General features: G+C 38.1%; 1 protein-coding gene across 2 annotated transcripts in view; it reads left to right on the forward strand.

Moving 5' to 3' along the window:
• The window catches only part of DNAH14 (dynein axonemal heavy chain 14), a 575377-nt gene that overhangs the window by 347504 nt on the left and 201117 nt on the right, over positions 1-26756 (forward strand). Inside the window, exons 42-44 of one of the 2 annotated variants that reach the window (XM_030936506.1) lie at positions 12747-12976; positions 17872-17919; positions 19500-19616. In XM_030936506.1, the coding sequence (XP_030792366.1) occupies positions 12747-12976; positions 17872-17919; positions 19500-19616 (395 nt within the window). The remainder of the gene's footprint in view (positions 1-12746; positions 12977-17871; positions 17920-19499; positions 19617-26756) is intronic. The other variant, XM_030936505.1, reaches the window with a different exon arrangement.

Consider the following 26756-nt stretch of genomic DNA (forward strand, 5'->3'; position numbering starts at 1 on the left):
TTTCAAAGGGAATTTTTCCAGTTTTTGCCCATTCAGTATGATATTGGCTGTGGGTTTGTCATAAATAGCTCTCATTATTTTGAGGTACGTTCCATCAATACCGAATTTATTGAACGTTTTTAGCATGAAGGGCTGTTGAATTTTGTCAAAAGCCTTTTCTGCATCTATTGAGATAATCATGTGGTTCTTGTCTTTGGTTCTGTTTATATGCTGGATTACGTTTATGGATTTGTGAATGTTGAACCAGCCTTGCATCCCGGGGATGAAGCCCACTTGATCATGGTGGATAAGCTTTTTGATGTGCTGCTGAATCCGGTTTGCCAGTGTTTTATTGAGGGTTTTTGCATCAATGTTCATCAGAGATATTGGTCTAAAACTCTCCTTTTTTGTTGTGTCTCTGCCAGACTTTGTTATCAGGATGATGTTGGCCTCATAAAATGAGTTAGGGAGGATTCCCTCTTTTTCTATTGATTGGAATAGTTTCAGAAGGAATGGTACCAGCTCCTCCTTGTACCTCTGGTAGAATTCAGCTGTGAATCCATCTGGTCCTGGACTTTTTTTGGTGGGTAGGCTATTAATTATTGCCTCAATTTCAGAGCCTGCTATTGGTCTATTCAGGGATTCAACTTCTTCCTGGTTTAGTCTTCGAAGAGTGTATGTGTCCAGGAAATTATCCATTTCTTCTAGATTTTCTAGTTGATTTGCGTAGAGGTGTTTGTAGTATTCTCTGATGGTAGTTTGTATTTCTGTGGGGTCGGTGGTGATATCCCCTTTATCATTTTTTATTGCGTCTATTTGATTCCTCTCTCTTTTCTTCTTCATTAGTCTTGGTAGCGGTCTGTCAATTTTGTTGATCTTTTCAAAAAACCAACTCCTGGATTCATTGATTTTTTGGAAGGTTTTTTGTTTCTCTACCTCCTTCAGTTCTGCTCTGATCTTAGTTATTTCTTGCCTTCTGCTAGCTTTTGAATGTGTTTGCTCTTGCCTCTCTAGTTCTTCTAATTGTGATGTTAGAGTGTCCATTTTAGATCTTTCCTGCTTTCTCTTGTGGGCATTTAGTGCTATAAATTTCCCTCTACACACTGCTTTAAATGCATCCCAGAGATTCTGGTATGTTGTATCTTTGTTCTCACTGGTTTCAAAGAACATGTTTATTTCTGCCTTCATTTCATTATGTACACAGTAGTCATTCAGGAGCAGGTTATTCAGTTTCCATGTAGTTGAGCGGTTCTGATTGAGTTTCTTAGTCCTGAGTACTAGTTTGATTGCACTGTGGTCTGAGAGACAGTTTGTTATAATTTCTGTTCTTTTACATTTGCTGAGGAGTGCTTTACTTCCAATTATGTGGTCAATTTTGGAATAAGTGCGATGTGGTGCTGAGAAGAATGTATATTCTGTTGATTTGGGGTGGAGAGTTCTATAGATGTCTATTGGGTCCGCTTGGTGCAGAGATGAGTTCAATTCCTGGATATCCTTGTGAACTTTCTGTCTCGTTGATCTGTCTAATGTTGGCAGTGGAGTGTTGAAGTCTCCCATTATTATTGTATGGGAGTCTAAGTCTCTTTGTAAGTCTCTAAGGACTTGCTTTATGAATCTGGGTGCTCCTGTATTTGGTGCATATATATTTAGGATAGTTAGCTCTTCCTGTTGAATTGATCCCTTTACCATTATATTATGTCCTTCTTTGTCTCTTTTGATCTTTTATGGTTTAAAGTCTGTTTTCTCAGAGACTAGGATTGCAACCCCTGCTTTTTTTTGTTCTCCATTTGCTTGGTAGATCTTCCTCCATCCCTTTATTTTGAGCCTATGTATGTCTCTGCATGTGAGATGGGTCTCCTGAATACAGCAGACTGATGGGTCTTGACTCTTTATCCAGTTTGCCAGTCTGTGTCTTTTAATTGAAGGATTTAGTCCATTTACATTTAAGGTTAATATTGTTATGTGTGACCTTGATCCAGCCATTATGATATTAACTGGTTATTTTGCTTGCTAGTTGATGCAGTTTCTTCCTAGCCTTGATGGTCTTTACATTTTTGCATGTTTTTGCAATGGCTGGTACCGGTTGTTCCTTTCCATGTTTAGGGCTTCCTTCAGGGTCTCTTGTAAGGCAGGCCTGGTGGTGACAAAATCTCTAAGCATTTGCTTATCTGTAAAGGATTTTATTTCTCCTTCACTTATGAAACTTACTTTCGCTGGATATGAAATTCTGGGTTGAAAATTCTTTTCTTTAAGAATGTTGAATATTGGCCCCCACTCTCTTCTGGCTTGGAGAGTTTCTGCCGAGAGATCTGCTGTTAGTCTGATGGGCTTCCCTTTGTGGGTAACCTGACCTTTCTCTCTGGCTGCCCTTAAGATTCTTTCCTTCATTTCAACTTTGGTGAATCTGGCAATTATGTGTCTTGGAGTTGCTCTTCTCGCGCAGTATCTTTGTGGTGGTCTCTGTATTTCCTGAATTTGAATGTTGGCCTGCCCGACTAGGTTGGGGACGTTCTCCAGGATGATATCCTGCAGAGTGTTTTCCAACTTGGTTCCATTTTCCCCCTCACTTTCAGGCACCCCAGTCAGATGTAGATTTGGTCTTTTTACATAATCCCATACTTCTTGCAGGCTTTGTTCATTTCTTTTTCTTCTTTTTTCTTTTGGTTTCTCTTCTCACTTCATTTCATTCATTTGATCCTCAATCGCTGATACTCTTTCTTCCAGTTGATCGAGTCGGTTACTGAAGCTTGTGCATTTGTCACGTATTTCTCGTGTCATGGTTTTCATCTCTGTCATTTCGTTTATGACCTTCTCTGCATTAATTAGTCTAGCTGTCAATTCTTCCACTCTTTTTTCAAGATTTTTAGTTTCTTTGCGCTGAGTACGTAATTCCTCCTTTAGCTCTGAGAAGTCTGATGGACTGAAGCCTTCTTCTCTCATCTCATCAATGTCATTCTCTGACCAGCTTCGATCCATTGCTGGCGATGGGCTGCACTCCTTTGCAGGGGGAGATGCGCTCTTATTTTTTGAATTTCCAGCTTTTCTGCCCTGCTTTTTCCCCATCTTTGTGGTTTTATCTGTCTCTGGTCTTTGATGATGGTGACGTACTGATGGGGTTTTGGTATAGGTGTTCTTCCTGTTTGATAGTTTTCCTTCTGACAGTCAGGACCCTCAGCTGTAGGTCTGTTGGAGATTGCTTGAGGTCCACTCCAGACCCTGTTTGCCTAGGTATCAGCAGCAGAGGTTGCAGAAGATAGAATATTGCTGAACAGCGAGTGTAGCTGTCTGATTCTTACTTTGGAAGCTTCCTCTCAGGGGTTTACTCCACCCTGTGAGGTGTGGGGTGTCAGACTGCCCCTAGTGGGGGATGTCTCCCAGTTAGGCTACTCAGGGGTCAGGGACCCACTTGAGCAGGCAGTCTGTCCGTTCTCACATCTCAACCTCCGTGTTGGGAGATCCACTGCTCTCTTCAAAGCTGTCAGACAGAGTCGTTCACGTCTGCAAAGGTTTCTGCTGCTTTTGTTGTCGTTGTTAACTGTGCCCTGTCCCCAGAGGTGGAGTCTACAGAGACAGGCAGGTTTCCTTGAGCTGCTGTGAGCTCCACCCAGTTCGAGCTTCCCAGCAGCTTTGTTTACCTACTTAAGCCTCAGCAATGGCAGGCGCCCCTCCCCCAGCCTCATTGCTGCCTTGCGGTTAGATCACAGACTGCTGTGTTAGCAATGAGGGAGGCTCCGTGGCTGGTGGACCCTCCTGGCCAGGTGTGGGATATATTCTCCTGGTGTGCCCGTTTGCTTAAAGCACAGTATTGGGGTGGGAGTTACCCGATTTTCCAGGTGTTGTGTGTCACAGTTCCCCTGGCTAGGAAAAAGGATTCCCTTCCCCCTTGCACTTCCCAGGTGAGGTGATGCATCACCCTGCTTCAGCTCTCGCTGTTCGGGCTGCAGCAATTGACCAGCACCAATTGTCCGGCACTCCCTAGTGAGATGACCCCAGTACCTCAGTTGAAAATGCAGAAATCACCGGTCTTCTGTGTCACTCGCGCTGGGAGTTGGAGACTGGAGCTCTTCCTATTCAGCCATCTTGCTCCATGTCTTGACTCTTATTTTAAGTTCAGGGGTACATATCCAGGACATGCAGGTTTGTTACATAGGTAAATGTGTGCCATGATGGTTTGGTGCACAAATCATACTATCACCTAGGTATTAAGCCGAGCATTCATTAGCTATTTTTCCTGATGCCCTTCCTCCCCTGACCACCATCCCAACAGGCCCCAGTGTGTGTTGTTCCCCTGCCTATGTGTCCATGTGTTCTCATCCTTCAGCTCCAACTTATAAATGAGAACATATAGTGTTTGGTTTTCTGTTCTTGCATTAGTTTGCTGGGGATAATGGCATCCAACTCCAACCATGTCCCTGCAAAGGACATGATCTCATTCCTTTTTATGGCTGCATAGTCTTCCATGGTGTATTATGTACCACATTTTTGCTGTCCAGTCTATCATTGATGGGCATTTAGTTTGATTCCATATCTTTGGTACTGTGAATTATGCTGCAATGAACATATGTGTGTGTGTATCTTTATAATAGAATGATTTATATTCCTTTGGGTATATACCCAGTAATGGGATTGCTGGGTCAAATGGTATTTCTGCCTCTAGGTCTTTGAGGAATCACTATACTGTCTTCCACAATGGTTGAACTCATTTACACTCCCACCAACAAGTGTAAAAGCATTCCTTTTTCTTTGCAACCTTGCCAGCATCTTTTGTTTTTGACTTTTTAATTATCACCATTCTGAATGGCATGAGATGGTATCTCATTGTGGTTTTGATTTGCATTTCCCTAATGATCAGTGATGTGGAGCTTTCATGTTTGTTGGCCACATGTATGTCTCTTTTAAGAAGTGTCTGTCCATGTCTTTTGCCCATTTTTAATGGTCTATTTTTCTCACAAATCAACCTAATTTCCTTATAGATTGTGGATATTAGACCTTTGTCTGGATATTAGACCTCTGGATGGATAGACTGCAAAAATTTTCTCCCATTCTGTAAGTTGTCTGTTCACTCTGATGATAGTTTCTTTTGCTGTGCAGATGCTCTTTAGTTTGATTAGATCCCATTTGTCAATTTTTGCTTTTGTTGCAATTGCTTTTCGAAGTTTTGTCATAAAATTTTTGCCCGTGCCTATATTCTAAATGGTATTTGCCTAGATTTTCTTCTAGGGTTTTTGGAGTTTTGGGTTTTACATTTAAGTCTTTAATCTATCTTGCGTTAAGTTTTGTATAAGGTGTAAGGAAGGGGTCCAGTTTCGGTTTTCTGTATATGGCTAGCCAATTCTCCCAGCACCATTTATTAAATAGGGAGTCCTTTCCCCATTGCTTGTTTTTGTCACATTGGTCAAAGATCAGATGGCTGTAGATGTACAGTCCTATTTCTGAGTTCTCTATTCTATTCCATTGTTCTCTGTGTCTGTTTTTGTACCAGTACCATGTTGTTTTGGTTACTGTAGCCTTGTAGTATAGTTTGAAGTTGGGTAGTGTGATGCCTCCAGCTTTGTTCTTTTTGCATAGCATTGGTTTGGCTATTCAGGCTCTTTTTTGGTTCCATATGAATTTTAAAGTAGTTTTTTCTAGTTCTGTGAAGAATGTCAATGGTAGTTTAATAGGAATAGTATTGAATCTATAAATTGCTTTGGGCAGTATGGTCATTTTCATGATATTGATTCTTCTTATCCATGAGCGTAGAATGCTTTTCCATTTGTTTGTATCCTCTCTGATTTCCTTGAGCAGTGGTTTGTGGTTCCCTTTGAAGAGGTCCTTCGCTTCCCTTGTTAGCTGTATTCCTAGGTATTTTGTTCTTTTTGTAGCTATTGTGAATGGGAGTTTATTCATGATTTGGCTCTCTGCTTGCCTGTTGTTGGTGTACAAGAATACTAGTGACGTTTGCACATTGATTTTGTATTCTCAGACTTTGCTGAAGTTACTTATCAGCTTAAGAAGCTTTGGGGCTGAGATGATGGGGTTTTCTAGATACAGGATCATGTCATCTACAAAAAAGATAATTTGGCTTCTTCTCTTCCTATATGAATACACTTTATTTCTTTCTCTTGCCTAATTGCCCTGGCCTGAATTTCCAATACTGTGTTGAATAGGAGTGGTGAAAGAGGACATCCTTGTCTTGTGCCAGTTTTCAAGAAGAATACCTCCAGCTTTTGCCCATTCAGTATGATATTGGCTGTGGGTATGTTATATATGGCTCTTATTATTTTTGAGGTATGCTCCTTCAATACCTAATTTATTGAGAGTTTTAAACATGAAAGGATATTGAATTATATCAAAAGCCTTTTCTGCATCTATTGAGATAATCATGTGGTTTTTGTCTTTAGTTCTGTTTATGTGATGAATTCCATTTATTGTTTTGCATATTTTGAACCAACCTTACATCCTGGGGATGTAGCCAACTTGATTGTGGTGGATAAGCTTTTCGATGTACTGCTGGATTTTGTTTGCCAGTACTTTTTCTTTTTTTTTTTAGGATTTTTGCACTGATGTTCATTAGAGATGGCCTGAAGTTTTTTTTTTTTGTTGTATCTTTGCCAAGTTTTTGTATCAGGATAATGATGGCCTCGGGAAAGGAGTTAGGGAGGAATCCCTTGTTTTCAATTGTTTGTAATAGTTTCATTAGACATGATCTTCTTTGTACCTCTAGTAGAATTCAGCTGTGAATCCACCTGGTCCTGGGCTTTTTTTGGTTGGTAGGTTATTTATTAATGCCTCAATTTCAGAACTCATTATTGGCCTATTGAAGGATTTGATTTCTTCCTGGTTCAGTCTTGGGAGGCTGTGTGTGTCCAGGAATCTCTCCATTTCTTTTAGATTTTCTAGTTTATATTTATAGAGGTGTTTATAGTATTCTCCAATGGTTGGTTGTATTTCTATGGAGTCATTGGTGATATTCCCCTTATCATTTCTGATTGTGGTTATTTGATTCTTATCTTTTCTTCTTTATTAGTCTATGCAGTCTATTTTATTAATTTTTTCAAAAAATCAGTTCCTGCATTCATTGATTTTTGAAGGATTTTTCATGTCTCTATCTCCTTCAGTTCAGGTCTGATCTTGGTTATTTCTTTTCTTCTAGCATTGGAGTTTGTTTGCTCTTGATTCTCCAGTTATTTTAGTAGTGATGGTAGCGTGTTGAGATCTTTCTAGCTTTTTGATGTGGGCATTTAGTGCTATAAACATCCCTCTTAACACCACTTTAGCTGCATCCCAGAGATTCTGTACATTATCTGTTTGTTTGCATTAGTTTCAAAGACCTTCTTGATTTCTGCCTTAATTTCATTATTTACCCAAGAGTCATTCAGGAGCAGGTTGTTCAATTTACAGGTAGTTGTGTGGTTTTGAATGAATTTCTTTTTTTTTTTTTTTTTTTTATTTTTATTTTATTTTTTTTTTTAATTATACTTTAAGTTCTAGGGTACATGTGCATAACGTGCAGGTTTGTTACATATGTATACTTATGCCGTGTTGGTGTGCTGCACCCATCAACTCGTCAGCACCCATCAATTCATCATTTATATCATGTATAACTCCCCAATGCAATCCCTCCCTCCTCCCCCCTCCCCCATCCCCATGATAGGCCCCAGTGCGTGATGTTCCCCTTCCCGAGTCCAAGTGATCTCATTGTTCAGTTCCCACCTATGAGTGAGAACATGCGGTGTTTGGTTTTCTGTTCTTGTGATAGTTTGCTAAGAATGATGGTTTCCAGCTGCATCCATGTCCCTACAAAGGACGCAAACTCATCCTTTTTTATGGCTGCATAGTATTCCATGGTGTATATGTGCCACATTTTCTTAATCCAGTCTGTCACAGATGGACATGTGGGTTGATTCCAAGTCTTTGCTATTGTGAATAGTGCCGCAATAAACATACGTGTACATGTGTCTCTGTAGTAGAATAATTTATAACCCTTTGGGTATATACCCAGTAGTGGGATGGCTGGGTCATATGGTACATCTAGTTCTAGATCCTTGAGGAATTGCCATACTGTTTTCCATAATGGTTGAACTAGTTTACAATCCCACCAACAGTGTAAAAGTGTTCCTACTTCTCCACATCCTCTCCAACACCTGTTGTTTCCTGACTTCTTAATGATTGCCATTCTAACTGGTGTGAGATGGTATCTCATTGTGGTTTTGATTTGCATTTCTCTGATGGCGAGTGATGATGAGCATTTTTTCATGTGTCTGTTGGCTGTATGAATATCTTCTTTTGAGAAATGTCTGTTCATATCCTTTCCCCACTTTTTGATGGGGTTGTTTGTTTTTTTTCTTATATATTTGTTTGAGTTCTTTGTAGATTCTGGATATTAGCCCTTTGTCAGATGAGTAGGTTGCAAAAATTTTCTCCCATTCTGTAGGTTGCCTGTTCACTCTGATGGTAGTTTCTTTTGCTGTGCAAAAGCTCTTTAGTTTAATTAGATCCCATTTGTCAATTTTTGCTTTTGCTGCCATTGCTTTTGGTGTTTTAGACATGAAGTCTTGAGCTCTAATTTGATTGTGCTGTCATCTGAGAGATGTTATGATTTCAGTTCTCTCACATTTGCTGAGGAGTGTTTTACTTCTGATTATGTGATCAATTTTAGAGTAAGCACCATGTGGCAATGAGAAGAATGTATATTGTGTTGTTTTTGGGTGAAGAGTTCTGTAGACATCTACCAGGTCCACTTAATCCAGAGCTGAGTTCAGGTCCTGAATATCTGAGTTTTCTGTCTCAATGATCTGTCTAATATTGTCAGTGGGGGTGTTATCTGGGTGCTCCTGTATTGGGTGCACATATATTTAGGATAGTTAGTTCTTCTTGTCAGATTGAACCCTCTACCTGTGAAGAATGTCAATGGTAGTTTAATAGGAATAGCATTGAATCTATAAATTGCTTTGGGCAGCATGGTCATTTTCACGATATTGATTCTTCTTATCCATGAGCATAGAATGTTTTTTCATTTGTTTGTGTCCTCTCTGATTTCCTTGAGCAGTGTTTTGTAGTTCCTGTTGAAGAGGTCCTTCACTTCCCTTTTGTGATTTCATAATCATATGTAATCATATACATAATCATACGTAATGCCCTTGTCTTTTGTTATCTTTGTTGGTTTAAAATCTGTTTTGTCAGAAACTAAGATTGCTACCCTGCTTTTTGTGTTTGTTTGCTTTCCATTTGGTTGGTAAAATTTCCCCCATCCCTTTATTTTCTGCCCATGTGTGTCTTTGCACATGAGATGAGTTTCTTGAAGACAGCATACCAATGGGTCTTGTGTGACATTAATCCTGTCATCATGATGCTATCTGGTTATTTTGCAGACTTCTTTATGTGGTTGCTTCATAGTGTCACTGGTCTGTGTACTTCAGTGCATTTTTATGGTGGCTCATAATGGATTTTTTTTCCCATATTTAGTGCTTCCTTCAGGAGCTCTTGCAAGGCAGGCCTGGTGGTGATGAATACCCTCAGCATTTGTGTATCTGAAAAGGATATTATTTCTCCTTTGCCTATGAAGCTTAGTTTGACTGGATATGAAAGTCTAGGTTGTAAATTCTAGGAATGTTGGATATTGGCTGCCCAATGTCTTCTGGCTTATAGAGCTTTCTCTGAAAAGTCCACTGTTAGTCTGATGTGCTTCACTTTGTAGGTGACCTGGCCTTTCTCTCTGGCTGCCCTTAACATTTTTTCTTTCATTTCAACCTTGGAGAATCTGATGTTTGTATGTCTTGGGGTTGATTTTTTTTCATGGAGAACCTTATTGGGTTTCTCTGTATTTCCTGAATTGAAGGTTGGCCTCTCTTGCTAGGTTGGGGAACTTCTCCTGGATGATATCCTGAAGTATGTTTTCCAACTTGGTTCCATTCTCCTCATCTCTTTCAAGAACCCCAATCAGTCATAGGTTCGATATCTTTACATAATCCCATAAATCTCAGTGGTTTTTGTTCATTTAATTTCATTTCTTTTCATTATTTTTTCTCTATTCTTGTCTGTCTGTCTTATTTCAGAAAGATAGTCTTCAAGCTCTGAGAGTCTCTCCTCCACTTGGTCTATTCTGCTATTGATACTTGTAATTTTATTGTGAAATTCTAGTATTGTGTTTTCTGGCTTTATCAGGTCAGTTATGTTCCTCTCTAAACTGGCTATTCTGGTTATCAGCTCCTGTATTGTTTTATCACGATTCTTAGCTTCCTTGCATTGGGTTACAACATGCTCCTTTAAGTCATTATTACCCACATTCTGAAGCTTACTTCTGTTAATTCAGCCATCTCATCTTCAGCCTAGTTTTGCGCCTTTGCTGGAGAGAAGTTTCAGTCATTTGGAGAATAGGCACTCTGGCTTTTTGAGTTTTCAGCATTTTTGCATTGATTCTTTTTTTTGTGGGCTTTTCTACCTTAAATCTTTGATCTTGCTGACCTTCAAGTGGGGTTTTTGTGGGGTATTTTTGTTGATGTTGTTATTGTCGTTTTCTGTCTGTTTTTCTTGGAGTCAGACCACTTCCATAGGGCAGCTACAGCTTATTGGAGGTCCACTTCAGCCCCTACTTGCCTCAGGTTTTTCCTTACCTGGAGGTATTACCAGTGAAGGCTTTGAAACAGCAAAGATGGTAGCCTATTCCTTCCTCTGGAAACTGTGTCCCAAGGGGTGCTGACCTATTTCTGGCCTGAATTCTCCTATAGAAGTGTCTGGAGACCCCTGTTGGGAGGTCTCACCCAGTCAAGAGGAACAGGATCAGGAACTCCCTTAAAGAAGCTGTCTGGCTGCTTTTGGTAGAGCAGGTGTGCTGCATGGGGGTGGCCCCTCCTTGCCCAGACCACCCAGACTCTCCATAGCTGGCAGGCTGAAACAGTTGAGTCAACCAAACCACAGAGACAGCAGCCAACCCTACCTCCAGGATCTCCATCCCAGGGAGAGATCAGAGTTCTGTCCATATAACCCTGGATGCAGTGGCTGAAACCTCTGCAGGGAGGCCCCACCCAGGAAGGAGGAATAGATTGGGGTCCCTCCTAAAGAAGCAGTCTGGCAACAATCTGGCAAAGTAGCTGTACTGTGTTATGGGGAACCCCTTCTTCTCCTGACCACTTGGACTCAGGCTGGAACAGCTGAGTCAACCAAGAGATGGCAGCTTCCCTGCCCCCTGGGAATTTGGTCCCATCTCACTCAGCCTCCAGCCTATTGCCATTGGGTGGCTGGAATTCCAAGTCAGTGGGTCTTAACTCGTGAGGTGCCTTGGAAGTGGGGCCCAGAGAACGATGCTGCTTGGCTCCCTGGATCCAGCACTTTTCCTATCGGAAATTATGGATAGATTTCCTACCTTTCTGGGATTCCTGGGGCCAGAGTACATAAAACTCTTAGGTCTCTGTGTGTAGCTGAGTGGCTGCTCTGCCAAGATTTCCCACAGCTCTGTGTATGGGACCCAAGCCCCTGGTGGCATTGGCTCAGAGGGGATCTCCTGATCTGTGGGTTGCAAAGATCCATGGGAGAAGCATGGTTTCCTTGGTGGTGTTGCACACTCCCTCACTGCTTCCCTTGGCGGGGGGTAGAAGGGAATTCCTTTGGCTATGTGACACTTACAGGTGGACCATTACCCGACTCTGCTTTTCTATATTCTTCATGGGTTGAGTTGTTTGCCTAGTCAGTCCCAGTGAGACAACCTGGATATTTCAGTTGAAGGTGCTGAATTCTCTCACTACTTTCATTCCTCCTCCTGAGTGCCAAGGGCGGCCGCTGCTTCTAATCGGCTATCTTGGCTCCTTAACCAACTTTTTTCTTTATGCTTATCATGGTTTAGCATTAATTCTCCTGTTCTGTAAAAAAGGGATTGTATCTGTTTTGTTCAGAAAAACCAATACATAATAACTACTCAAATATTTGCTAAGTGAACAATTACATATGGCTAGAAATTTCAGATGGAATTTTAGAAAAGACTTGTACATTAATGATTGCTAATAAATTCCAGTTTAGTGACATATTTTAGGTTTTTCACAATTTATAAATAGTTTTATGATAGTACTAAATTCTGAACTATGTGAAATGTCTTTAAATCAAGCTCAAATGTCATGTTCAGCCCCTTCACCATCACCATAGAATTTCATAATCCCACCAACCATGGATGATCTGGGTTAATCCAGAGTGGAGAAGACTCTCTCCAGATTCAGACTGCCTGGCTTTAGCCAGGTTGAACTAAATCAGCCTCTAGGACTTGGCTGAGAGGAATACAGGGTGAATGACTATTCACTTATGTCTTTCCACATAAAATTAAGAATTATAATTTCCTCTTCCAAAATACAGATAAACTGTCAGTAATAAACTGACCTAAAATAAAAATGAAACATTTTTACATAAATTAAAATATATACATATATTAAACATATGTATATTAAATAACATACTAAAGATATATTAAATAAAGTATATTATAAATAAAAGTATATATACATATGTTAAATAAAAACATATTAAGTGTATATTTGGAATAAAGTTTGACTATACAAGTTTTATACATATGGTACTTTAAAACTAAAAATAGTAATTGTACAATTTACATGACAGTTATCAAAGGAAAAAATTTACATGAACTCATGTTCATGTAAATTTACATGAAACTTCTATGTTAACACCTAACTGCATTACAATTTTTAATAATGAAACTTTAACATTATATTAAAATAAATTTCTATTCCTAAACTGCTTTCTAAAAATGTTAACCTTCATCCTTCCATACCTGTCTACCCCAGGGATGAAAATACATGGTATCCAGAGAAAAATCCTGATAAATTAACAAAAATTATTCAAAAGCTTTTTGTGTTTGCCTTTACTTGGGCATTTGGAGGAGCTTTAAACCGTGAAGATGAACACAGAGAAAATATACCATTTTGTCCCAGTTTTGAACCTGATTCTCTTGCAAAAGTAACATACGATTTTGACAAACTTGTTCATGAATTATTTGGAAGCAATTCACAAGTAGGTAAGTTCTGGGGAGGAAATCATAACTATACTTATTTTAAAATATTAATTTAAAGCAATGCTTGGCTTATAATGATTAGGTTCATCTTTTAAAATGTCAAGATTAAAGGAAAAAGAAGGTTTATAATACACCCAATACCCTCCTTGTAGTGAAATAAGCTGAAGAAAATTACATTCCTGTTTGATTTTAGGTGCTACAAAAACCTATAATGCTAGTAAGGCAGAAGATAAAGCTGTAAAACTATGAACTCAGTTACTCTGAGCTCATCTACTGTGTATCTGGATCTGTATTATCCATACCACCATGTAGCAAGAAATTCTGTAGGATCATAATGTTATAGTCTTATATTTCTTTTTTTTTAAAAAAAAACAAGTTATTTCATAAAGCTTTAGATTTCTTTAGTACTTGTGTTTTTGAATCAGTTCTAACAAATGGAATCTATCCTATTACTTTGAAATAGTAAAATTTTGCAATTAGCTGTTGTTGACTAAAGGAACTTTGAGTAGATGAAGTGATTGTTGATGCAGGTACCAAAAAGAGACAAAATGTTAAGCATAAATATATTTAGAAGAACTTTGTTAAAGATGAATGCTAACAACATTATACCAAAAATACAAATCCTACTGATTCATCTGATGTATCTGTTTGAGGTTACAGTCATACATTGCTGAACAACTGGGATATGTTCTGAGAAATGTGCTGTTGGGGGACTTTTTTCATTGTGTGAATGTCAAAGAGTGAACTTACACAAACCTAGATAGTGTAGCCTACTACACACCTAGGCTATATGGCATAACCTATTGCTCTAAGGCTACAAATATGTACAGCATGTTACTGTACATATTTGAATACTATAGGCAATTGTAACAACCTAGTATTTGTGCATCTAAACATATCTAACCATAGAAAAGGTACAGTAAAAATTTAGTATAAAAAATTTAAAATATGGTACACCTGAATAGGCACTTACCATGAATGGAACTTGCGGGACTGGAAGTTGTTCTGAGTTAGTGAGTGACTGGTGAGTGACTGTGAAGGCCTCAGACATTACTGTACACTACTGTAGATGTCATAAACTCTGTACACTTAGGCTACACTAAATTGATTTGTAAATTTTTCTTTCTTCAGTCTGGGTGCAGTAGCCCATGCCTGTAATCCAAGCACTTTGGGAGGCCAAGGTAGGAGGATTGCTTGAGCCAGGAGTTCAAGACTAGCTTGGGCAACATAGTAAGACCCACCCATCTCTAAAAGCAAATAAGTGAATAAATAAAAAGCCAGACATGGTGGTATTCTCCCATAGTTTCAGCTACTTGGAAGGCTAAGGTGAGAGGATCGCTTGAGCCCAAGAGTTGGAGGCTACAGTGAGCCATGATCATGCTCCTGTACTCCAGCCTGGGCAACAGATTAAGACAGCCTCAAAAAAAAAAAAAAAAAAAAAGCACACACACACACACAAAAAAGAACTTGCTTCAATAATAATCTTAGCTTAGTATAATTTTTTTCACTCTGTAAGATTTTAACCTTTTTTCACTTTTGACTCCTTTGAAACAACACTTAGCTTAAAGCAAAAACACGTTGTGTAAAAATATTTTCTTGATATCTTTATTCTGTTTTTATGTTTCATTTTATTTCTTTACTTTTTGAACTTTTTTGTTAAAAGCTAAGACACAAACACACACATTAGCCTAGGCCTACGTGGGGTCAAGTTCATCAATATCGCTGTCTTCCACCTCCATGTATTGTCCCACTGGAAGGTCTTCAGGGCAATAATACACACAGAGCTGTCATCTCCTATGATAACAATGCCTTCTTCTGGAATACTGCATGAAGGACCTGCCTGAAGCTGTTTTACAGTTAACTTTATATGTAAATAAAAGGAGTGCACTCTAAAATAATGATTAAAAGTGTATTGTAAATACATAAACCAGTAACATAATCATTTATAATCATTATCACATATTATGTACTGTAGATAATTATATATGCAACTGGCACCAGCATCACCACAAACATAATTAGTGCATTGTGCTATGACGTTATGAGAGCTATAATGTTATGATGACTGTGATGTCACTAGGTGATAGGAATTTTTCAGCTCTATTGTAATCTTATGGTAACATCATTATATATCCAGTCCACGATTGACTAAAACATCATTATGTGGCACATTACTGTATTTGTTAAAAGTTCTATTTAAGACATCTGGAAGGCAAAGATTCTATGTTATTTCCTGTGAAAATTAACCTTTAATCCAAAAGCATTGCATGTTAACTTGTTGAAATGAATGATTCAACTTCATGCCTCTAACTCCTACAGATAAATAAATTGCCTTAATTTATTTGTTAGGCAGAAATACCTAAAACTCTGTTTGCTCTCCCTATAAACCAAAAGGCAAGTTAATAAAGTATTCGTTATATTTGAATGCTTATCTTCAAACAATGAATATGAAATTTTGCTTTATCATCTGAAATATCAGTATAAAACTAGGTTAGAATAGGAGGGTAAAAAGGGAACAAAATACAAGTAGAAGCAATTATAGAACTATAAAACCACCAAAGTATAAATAAGGAAAAAGAAAAAAAGGAGGGAGAGCAAAAAAAATTATAATTACAATGCAAGAAAAATTGCAAAACACATAAAGAAAACCTAATCTATTAAAGACGTATACCACCAAAATGGCCCCTCATATTAATTCATCTCGGGGAAAATTATTATGACCTAACACAGATTTTAATGTAAGTGTTTAGGGTTCTAAAAAGATAAATGAATGACATCCATTTTTAATAAATGAGGAATTATGGAACAGCAAGTAGAAATTTTAAAATTCTATGAAAAAGAATGAAATAGACATCTGGAAATGAAAAATTTAGTCATTTACAAAGAGAAAGTCTTATCAGCTTAAGGAGTTTTGGGGCCCCTGGCACTCAGATCTCAGGAAGGAAAAGGCAGTTCAACTTGAGGAAGTACCTGCAATGACATAACAAATAGGAACCTAAAGTCATTTATTAGAGTTACTATAACTGGGGTAAAGGGGAATGGCAGTTCTTTGAAGGATAGTTGGATACAGGATTTGAGCTAATAGCTACACCTGTAGAACCAAAGGAATGTCATGTTCCCTCTATTAGAGTGGGGGCTTATAGAGGAAAGATGATAAGGTCCTGGTACAACTCCATTGTAGTTTGTTCATGGACTCATCCAGTGCTCATTTCCCCAGCACCTGGGTGTGTAATCAGAATAGATATACTTAGCACTGGCAAACAGCTTCACCTTAATTTCATGACCTGTGGAATAAGATTTATAATGGCATGAGAAGCCAAAGGAAACCCCCTCCCACAGCCAATTCTCAGTCCACAGACCTCAAACCAATACTGCATCCTGGAAGAAATGGCAGATATCAATGACATCCTCAGGTCTTCAAAGATGCAGGTGTGAGTTATCCATTATATTCCTACTTAATTCACTAACCTGATCTTTTGAAATAAAAAAGATGGATCAAGGTGGGTGATGGTGGACTATAATAATCTTAAACAAATAGTAATCCCAGTCGCATTGGCAGCTATTTTTACCAGAGTAGGCCATCTCAATCTCTGGCATTTGGTATGTGTTCTTGACCTGGTGAATATATTTTCAGTCCCTATCAAGAAGGAAAACAAGAAGTATCCTCATTTATTTGGGATGGACAGTAATAAATCATGGCCTTGCCCCAGGTAGTAAATGAAATGAGCCCTATGATTGCCCCAGCTGTCTACCTGGAGGAGCTTTCCAGATGATGGCCCAGGGAAGGGAACCTAAGCAGAGCATAATGGCCTTATTGAACTGAGAAGACAGAGCTTGATTGAGGTATATTTTACATACCATCAAATTCACCCACTTCAAGTACATATATCAGTGATTTTTTAGTAAGTTTACTGAGTAATGCACCCATCACCACACATCAGTTTTAGAATATTTTCATCTTTCCATTATGATCTCCATGCCCATTTACCATTAATCCTTATTCCCATCCCCAAATGTAGGCAATGAATTTGCTGTCTTAGTAAATTAAGCCTTAATAAGCATTTTAAGAAATCAACTCCTACAATATATGTCTCTTGGGTCTGGTTTATTTCATGTATCCTAATGTTTTTGAGGCTCATTCATGATGTATCATCTATCAGTAGTTAATTTTGCTGAATAATATTCCATTCTGTGAATATATCACATCTTGTCTATCCATTTACCAGTTGGTGGACATTTAGATTGCTTAAAGTTTTGAGCTATTATGGATAATGCTTTTATGCATCATATGCAAGTCTTTCTATGGACATATGTTTTCATTTCTCTTGGATAGATGCCTAAGACAAGAATTGCTGGGTCATATTGTGGTAGTTTAAGTTTAATTTTTTAACCAAACTTTTTTCCAAAATGACAGCACTAGTCTACATTCCCACCAATATATTAGGGTTCCTGTTCTCCAAATCCTCCCCAACATTTGGAGGCAATTTGTCATTGTCTTTCTCATTTATTATAGCCATTCCAGTGGGTATGAAGTGTATCTTACTGTGTTTTTAATCTGCATTTCTCTAATGACTAATGATATATAATAAAGGCATGGACACTTAGTTAAACCAGGGATTAGCATACTACAACCTGTAAGGCAATTCCAGCTTGTAGCCTACTTCTGTACAGCCTGTAAGCTAAGAATGATTTTTATATTTTTAAGGGATTTGTAAAGGAAAATAAAGGAGAATATACAACAGAGATTGTATGTGGCATGCTGTTTTTACCATATTCCTTTGGGTGAGGTATGGTGAGGCCAGACTCCGTTCAAGAAAAGGAAACTGGAAAGGGTTTTACAGTTTTGTTATACTCACAGGTTCCTGAAGAGAAAGAACATGACACATCGGGCAACTCAGGAGGGAAGCACTGGGGTCAGTCCCAAGGCAGAGGGAGAAAGGGGAACTGTGGGGAAGTACCTTTATTGTGATTTCTGCAGGAAGGAATGAAGCAGTGTAAATGGACTTGGGATTGGCTAGTTTGAATAATTTCAGCAAGTTCTGGGGAACAGGGCCATCCCTGGCTATCTGATACCTTGCTTTGGGGTGATTAGGGTAGGTATATTAGGCCAGGAGTGTGAGAGCTCCATAACAGAGATGCTTGAAAGTGTGGCCTTAATCCCATCTGACTGGCATCCTTAGAAGAAAAGGAAACTTGAACATGCAAAAGACAACAGAAAATAAATTTCTGTTGTTCAAGCCACCCAGTCTATGGTATTTTGTTATGGCAGGCCAGGCTAACTAATAGAATAGTCTTTTCAGTAAATGGTACTGGACCAACTGAACATTTATATGTTTAAAAAAAGGAATTTGACAGACTAATATTATACACTAAAATGGATGATAGGCCTAAATATAAATTGTAAAAATATAAACTTTTTTTTGAGATGGAGTCTTGCTCTTGTTGCCCAGGCTATAGTGATCTCAGCTCACTGCAACTTCCACCTCCCAGGTTCAAGTGATTTTCCTGCCTCAGCTTCCCAAGTAGCTGGGATTACAGGCAGCTGTCACCACACCCGGCTAATTTTTGTATTTTCAGTAGAGACAGGGTTCCACCATGTTGGCCAGGCTGGTCTCAAACTCCTGACCTCAAGTGATCTGCCCACCTTGGCCTACCAAAGGGCAGGGATTACAGGCATAAGCCACCATGCCTGGTCTAAATTATAAGATTCTTAAGAAGGACAAGAAAAAATCCTTTGTGTCCTTCAGGTAGACAAGGAGTTCTTATGTACAACACTGAAAGCATAATCCATAAGAGAAAAAAATTTAATTAAAACATTTGCTCTGAAGAACATACCATTAAGAGAATAACAATAAGTAATAGAAAGATAAGCCACAGATTCACAGAACATATATAAATTACATAGCAAACAAAGATATATCCAGAATAGATAAAGAACTCTTAAAGCACAATAATAAGAAAACACAATTTATTTTTAGAATGGTAAAAAAATTTGCGTACACACTTTTTCAAAGATTTATTTACCATTCAAGTGGTAAGAATATATGAAATATTAATATTGTTATTACCTTATGGTGAATCCATGGCTAAATTAGTTTACTTTTATTATTCTATATTTTAAGAATTTTCTAAGCAAATGTATTACTTTTATAAAAGAAAGATAATTGTGATTTACAAATAACAATGTTCTCTGATATATTGGTTTGACCACAATCAGTATGTTACTGGCATTTAACTGCATCCACATGGTAATAATCAAAACTTTGGGGTAAGATTTCAAGGAATATCAGATCATATTTCACCTTGCTTTCTGGGTATAAAGAGGACAAGAAGTTAATAAAACTTCAGTTTTATACATTGAAGATTGGGGAAAAACAGGCCTATTTTATATAGTTGGATATAACCTTTGTGAATGCTTATTATTTCTGGTTCAACAATCAAATCTTTCAGAGAGAGTTTTCATGGTTAGTGAAACATTCCATAACTGAACCCCTTTCTTAGCTGAATTTATCATTTTCGGTTGTAGGCATCAACCTACCAACTGGTGAATATTCTATCTTTGGATATTTTGTGGATATAGAGCAATGTGAATTCATACCTTGGTCAGAGTTAGTTCCTAATGATCAGACACTAATTCAAAGAGGTAAGAATAAGTATAAGAATCATACTTGTAACTTTAGAAAATTGGGAATACTCTATTTATAAAAGTAATTATATCAGCAACTTTGAGGATTAATATAAGTTTGTGTAGAGACCAGTTTAGATCTATGTTTATAAAATACATCTTTAAAAACATAACCTTTGAATATTACTTTCTGAGAAAGTTAGAATATATTTTATTGAATCAAATGCACATTGTAAAACTGTAGCACATTGAAAGTCTTCCTAGGAGCACTATCTATTTCAATTAGCTGTAATTATTGAGACAAGAAAATGGAAAGGACTAATTGTAAAATGTGAAAAACATTTATGTGAAAACTTACACTTCATTATAAATGAAAATGCTAATTAGAAAAGAATAATCATAGTTTCACAAATATCCATATATGCTAAATTGTTTTTATTCCCAATCTTCTGCGTCTACAGATAGCAGAAAAAAGAAACTTGTTGCACTTTTAGAGCTTGGTAGACATTTGAGGCAGAGGCAGGAATCTAATAATCAAGCCTCTTTAGAGTTCTTGCAAATATTAGAAATTTAATAAATACAAATCGAATTGCTTTGAAGTCAGATTTCTCTCATAAAAGAATTTCAGAGTTGGTTGTAAGAACTTTTGACAGCAAACAACCAGAGCTATCAGAATGCTAAAGCATCCAGAGAGTTTTAACTCTACATTTATTTTCGTTGGAAATGCCAAGACTATTTTATTCAATATTTTGTTACAATAAATATTCATGGGCAGTCATATTTGTTTACAAGCTGTGAATTGTATTTCATATGCTAGTGCTGATACTGACTCAGAGCCTTAGCTTTTTACCACTATATAGAAAAGTATAACTGAATATCCTTAGCATGTGACTCCACATCTTTGTATACCACTCACATGGGAAACCAGAGCTGTTTTCTCCAAATCTAAAACATTACTTCCTCTGGTTGCCACTTACTCTAATTGCAGGCAAAGAGCTTAGAAGTAGCTAAAACATTCCCTGGCTTTCAAACCCAAAGGTGTAACAAGAATTTAAATGTCACCATGTAATTTTTTTAATGGTAAAGCACAATATGATAAATTGTTTGGACATCCTAGATGTGCTTCAAAAGTCTCCTTTTCTGGTTGAGTAGGATTTTTTTTTCTTATACTACTTTACTTATAAAGAGTAATCCTAATCTATTATTATCAGAAGATGTGTTTTGAAGGTCACCCAACATTCATTAATTTCTTTATTCATTCCAGACATATTAATCAATCTATTTTCTAATATGCTTACCCTGTTTGTCGTGTGGGATTATAGAGAAACATATAAGTGGTTCTTTCCTTAATAGCAAGGTAGGAAAATATAAAGGAAAATGATGAAAAAGTTAAATATTAATGTTACCTCTTGCATCAATACCCTGTGTGGCATTCACTGCTGCTTGTCACTCCCATCTCTATTCTTTCCTGTTTCTCTATCATTGGAAGATTCATCTACACACTTCATCATTCAGCTAAACCTCCCTTGTAGAGAGGTGTGGTTATGTGACCAGATTGTATACAGCAGGGATGTGACTAGAGGTGAATCATGCAAATTCCAGATTGTACAATTAAAAAGAAAGGAATGTACACATATTCTCCAATTATTTCTCCCCCTTCTTGCTCCTGAGATGTGGGGGTGAGACCTAAAGCAACCACCAAGAACCTAGATATGGCAAGTGCAGGCTAAGGATGGCAGGAAAAAAGATAAAAGAATCCTGGATTCCTAACACTGTGGAGCTGACATGTAGACCATGGGATGTTACATAAGAGAGGAATCAAATTCCACCTTTAAAAGCTATGGTTATATTTGGATCTTTGTTAAAGCAGACAGAACTTGTATCACAATTGATACACATTTCAGCTCTGGGGACAGGGCATACCTAAACAAAAAGCAGCAGAAACCTCGGTAGAGGTAAATGCCCCTGTCTGATAGCTTTGAAGAGAGCAGTGGATCTCCCAGCACAGAGGTTGAGATCTGAGAACGGACAGACTGCCTGCTCAAGTAGCCTAACTGGGAGACATCCCCCACTAGGTGCAGACTGACACCTCACACCTCACACGGTGGGGTACACCCCTGAGAGGAAGCTTCCAGAGCAAGTATCAGACAGCAGCACTCATTGTTCAGCAATATTCTATCTTCTGCAACCCCTGCTGCTGATACCCTGGCAAACAGGGTCTGGAGTGGACCTCAAGCAATCTCTAACAGACCTACAGCTGAGGGTCCTGACTGTTAGAAGGAAAACTAACAAATAGAAAGGACACCCACACCAAAACCCCATCAGTACGTCACCATAATCAAAAACCAAAGGCAGATAAAACCAAAAAGATGGGGGAAAAGCAGTGCAGAAAAGCTGGAAATTCAAAAAATCAGAGCGCATCTCCCCCTCCAAAGGAATGCAGCTCATCACCAGCAACGGAACAAAGCTGGACGGAGAATGACTTTGATGAGTTGAGAGAAGGCTTCAGTCGATCAAACTTCTCAGAGGTAAAGGAAGAACTACATAACCAGCGCAAAGAAACTAAAACCCTTGAAAAAAGAATGGATGAATGGATAACTAAAATAATCAATGCAGAGAAGACCTCAAAAGAACTGATAGAGATGAAAACCATAACATGAGAAATACATGACAAATGCACAAGCTTCAGTAACCAACTCAATCAACTGGAAGAAAGAGTGTCAATGATTGAACATCAAATGAATGAAATGAAGCAAGAAGAGAAGTGTGGAGGAAAAGAGCAAAAAGAAATGAACAAAGCCTCTAAGAAGTATGGGATTATGTGAAAAAAACAAATCTAGGTGTGATTGGTGTGCCTGAAAGTGAGGGGGAAAATGGAACCAAGTTGGAAAACACTCTGCAGGATATCATCCAGGAGAACTTCCCCAACCTAGTAAGGCAGGCCAACATCCAAATTCAGGAAATACACAGAACGCCACAAAGATACTCCTCAAGAAGAGCAACTCCAAGACACATAATTGTCAGATTCACCAAAGTTAAAATGAAGGAAAAAATGTTAAGAGCAGCCAGAGAGAAAGGTCAGGTTACCCACAAAGGGAAGCCCATCAGACTAACAGCAGATCCCTTGGCAGAAACTCTCCAAGCCAGAAGAGAGTGGGGGCCAATATTCAACATTCTTAAAGAAAAGAATTGTCAATCCAGAATTTCATATCCAGCCAAACTAAGTTTCATCAGTGAAGGAGAAATAAAATCCTTTACAGACAAGCATATGCTTAGAGATTTTGTCACCACCAGGCCTGCCGTACAAGAGATCCTGAAGGAAGCACTAAACATGGAAAGGAAGAACAGGTACCAGCCATTGCAAAAACATGTCAAATGTAAAGTCCATTGTTGCTAGCAAGAAACTGCATCAACTAGTGAGCAAAATAACCAGCTAATATCATAATGACAGGATCAAGTTCACACATAACAATATTAACCTTAAATGTAAATGGACTAAATGCTCCAATTAAAAGACACAGACTGGCAAATTGGATAAAGAGTTAAGACCCATCAGTTTGCTGTATTCAGGAGACTCATCTCACATGCAGAGACACACATAGGCTCAAAATAAAGGGATGGAGGGAGATCTGCCAAGCAAACGGAAAACAAAAAAAGCAGGGGTTGCAATCCTAGTCTCTGATAAAACAGACTTTAAACCATCAAAGATCAAAAGAGACAAAGAAGGCCATTACATAATGGTAAAGGGATCAATTCATCAGCAAGAGCTAACTATCCTAAATATATATGCACCCAATACAGGAGCACCCAGATTCATAAAGCAAGTCCTTAGAGGCTTACAAAGAGACTTAGACTCCCATACAATAATAATGGGAGACTTTAACACCCCACTGTCAACATTAGACAGATCAACGAGACAGAAAGTTAGCAAGGATATCGAGGAATTGAACTCAACTCTGCACCAAGCAAACTTAATAGACATCTACAGAACTCTCCACCCCAAATCAACAGAATATACATTCTTCTCAGCACCACATCACACATATTCCAAAATTGACCACATAGTTGGAAGTAAAGCACTCCTCAGCAAATGTAAAAGAACAGAAATTATAACAAACTGTCTCTCAGACCACAGTGCAATCAAACTAGAACTCAGGACTAAGAAACTCAATCAAAACTGCTTGACTACATGGCAACTGAACAACCTGCTCCTGAATGACTACTGGGTACATAATGAAATGAAGGCAGAAATAAAGATGTTCTTTGAAACCAATGAGAACAAAGATACAACATACCAGAATCTCTGGGACATTTTTAAAGCAGTGTGTAGAGGGAAATTTATAGCACTAAATGTCCACAAGAGAAAGCAGGAAAGATCTAAAATTGACACCCTAATATCACAATTAAAAGAACTAGAGAAGCAAGAGCAAACATGTTCAAAAGCTAGCAGAAGGCAAGAAATAACTAAGATCAGAGCAAAACTGAAGGAGATAGAGACACAAAAAACCCTCCAAAAAATCAATGAATCCAGGAGTTGGTTTTTTGAAAAGATCAACAAAATTGATAGACCGCTAGCAAGACTAATAAAGAAGAAAAGAGAGATGAATCAAATAGATGCAATAAAAAATGATAAAGGGGATATCATCACCAACCCCACAGAAATACAAACTACCATCAGAGAATACTATAAACACCTCTACCCAAATAAACTTGAAAACCTAGAAGAAATGGATAATTTCGTGAACACTTACACTCTCTCAAGACTAAACCAGAAAGAAGTTGAATCCCTGAATAGACCAATAGCAGACTCTGAAACTGAGGCAATAATTAATAGCCTACCAAGCAAAATAAGTCCAGGACCACACGGATTCACAGCCGACCTCTACCGGAGGTACAAGGAGGAGTTGGTACCATTCCTTCTGAAACTATTCCAATCAATAGAAAAAGAGGGAATCCTCCCTAACTCATTTTATGAGGCCAACGTCATCCTGATACCAAAGCCTGACAAGGATACAACAAAAAAAGAATTTTAGACCAATATCCCTGATGAACATCAATGCAAAAATCCTCAATAAAATACTGGCGAACAGAATCCAGCAGCACATCAAAAAGCTTATCCACCATGATCAAGTGGGCTTCATCCCTCAGATGCAAGGCTGGTTCAACATACACAAATTAATAAACGTAATCCAGCATATAAACAGAACCAAAGATTAAAAACCACATGATTATCTCAACAGATGCAGAAAAGGCCTTTGACAAAATTCAACAGCCCTTCATGCTAAAAACTCTCAAAAAATTCGGTATTGATGGAACATATCTCAAAATAATAAGAGCTATTTATGACAAACCCACAGCCAATATCATACTGAATGGGCAAAAACTGGAAGCATTCCCTTTGAAAACTGGCACAAGCCGGGGTGCCCTCTCTCTCCACTCCTATTCAACATAGTGTTGGAATTTCTGGCTAGGGCAATCAGGCAAGAGAAAGAAATAAAGGGTATTCAGTTAGGAAAAGAAGAAGTCAAATTGTCCCTGTTTGCAGATGACATGATTGTGTATTTAGAAAACCCCATTGTCTCAGCCCAAAATCTCCTTCAGCTGATAAGCAACTTCAGCAAAGCCTCAGGATACAAAAATCAATGTGCAAAAATCACAAGCATTCTTATACACCAGTAACAGACAAACAGAGAGCCAATCATGAATGAACTGCCATTCACAATAGCTCCAAAGAGAATAAAGTACCTAGGAATCCAACATACAAGGGATGTAAAGGACCTCTTCAAGGAGAACCACAAACCATTGCACAGTAAAATAAAAGAGGACACGATCAAATGGAAGAACATACCATGCTCATGAATAGGAAGAATCAATATTCTGAAAATGGCTATACTGCCCAAGGTAATTTACAGATTCAATGCCATCCCCATTAAGCTACTAATGAGTTTCTTCACAGAATTGGAAAAAACTGCTTTAAAGTTCATATGGAATCAAAAAGACCCCGCATTGCCAAGACAATCCTAAGTCAAAAAACAAAGCTGGAGGCATCATGCTACCTGACTTCAAACTATACTACAAGCCTACAGTAACCAAAAGAGCATGGTACTGGTACCAAAACAGAGATCTAGACCAATGGAACAGAACAGAGTCCTCAGAAATAATACCACACATCTACAGCCATCTGGTCTTTGACAAACCTGACAAAAACAAGAAATGGGGAAAGGATTCCCTGTTTAATAAATGGTGCTGGGAAAATGGCTAGCCATAAGTAGAAAGCTGAAACTGGATCGTTTCCTTATTCCTTATATGAAAATTAATTCAAGATGGATTAGAGACCTAAATGTTAGACCTAAAACCATAAAAACCCTAGAAGAAAACCTAGGCAATACCATTCAGGACATAGGCATGGGCAAGGACTTCATGTCTAAAACACCAAAAGCAATGGCAACAAAAGCCAAAATTGACATATGGGATCTAATTAAACTAAAGAGCTTCTGCACAGCAAAAGAAACTACCATCAGAGTGAACAGGCAACCTACAGAATGGGAGAAAATTTTTCCAATCTACTCATCTGACAAAGGGCTAATATCCAGAACCTATAAAGAACTCAATCAAATTTACAAGAAAAAAAAAACCATCAAAAAGTGGGCAAAGGATATGAACAGACACTTCTCAAAAGAAGACCTTCATACAGCCAACAGACACATGAAAAAATGCTCATCATCACTGGCCATCAGAGAAATGCAAATCAAAACCACAATGAGATACCATCTCACACCAGTTAGAATGGCAATCATTAAAAAAATCAGGAAACAACAGGTGCTGGAAAGAATGTGGAGAAATAGGAACACTTTTACACTGTTGGTGGAACTGTAAACTAGGTCAACCATTGTGGAAAACAGTGTGGCGATTCCTCAAAGATCTAGAACTAGAAATACCATTTGACTCAGCCATCCCATTACTGGGGATATACCCAAAGGATTATAAGTCATGCTGCTATAAAGACACATGCACACGTATGTTTATTGCGGCACTATTCACAATAGCAAAGACTTGGAATCAACCCAAATGTCCATCAGTGACAGACTGGATTAAGAAAATGTGACACATATACACCATGAAATACTATGCAGCCATAAAAAAGGATGAGTTCGTGTT

The sequence above is a fragment of the Rhinopithecus roxellana genome, chromosome 8 (genome assembly GCF_007565055.1).
Source record: "Rhinopithecus roxellana isolate Shanxi Qingling chromosome 8, ASM756505v1, whole genome shotgun sequence".
Classification (NCBI taxonomy): domain Eukaryota; kingdom Metazoa; phylum Chordata; class Mammalia; order Primates; family Cercopithecidae; genus Rhinopithecus; species Rhinopithecus roxellana.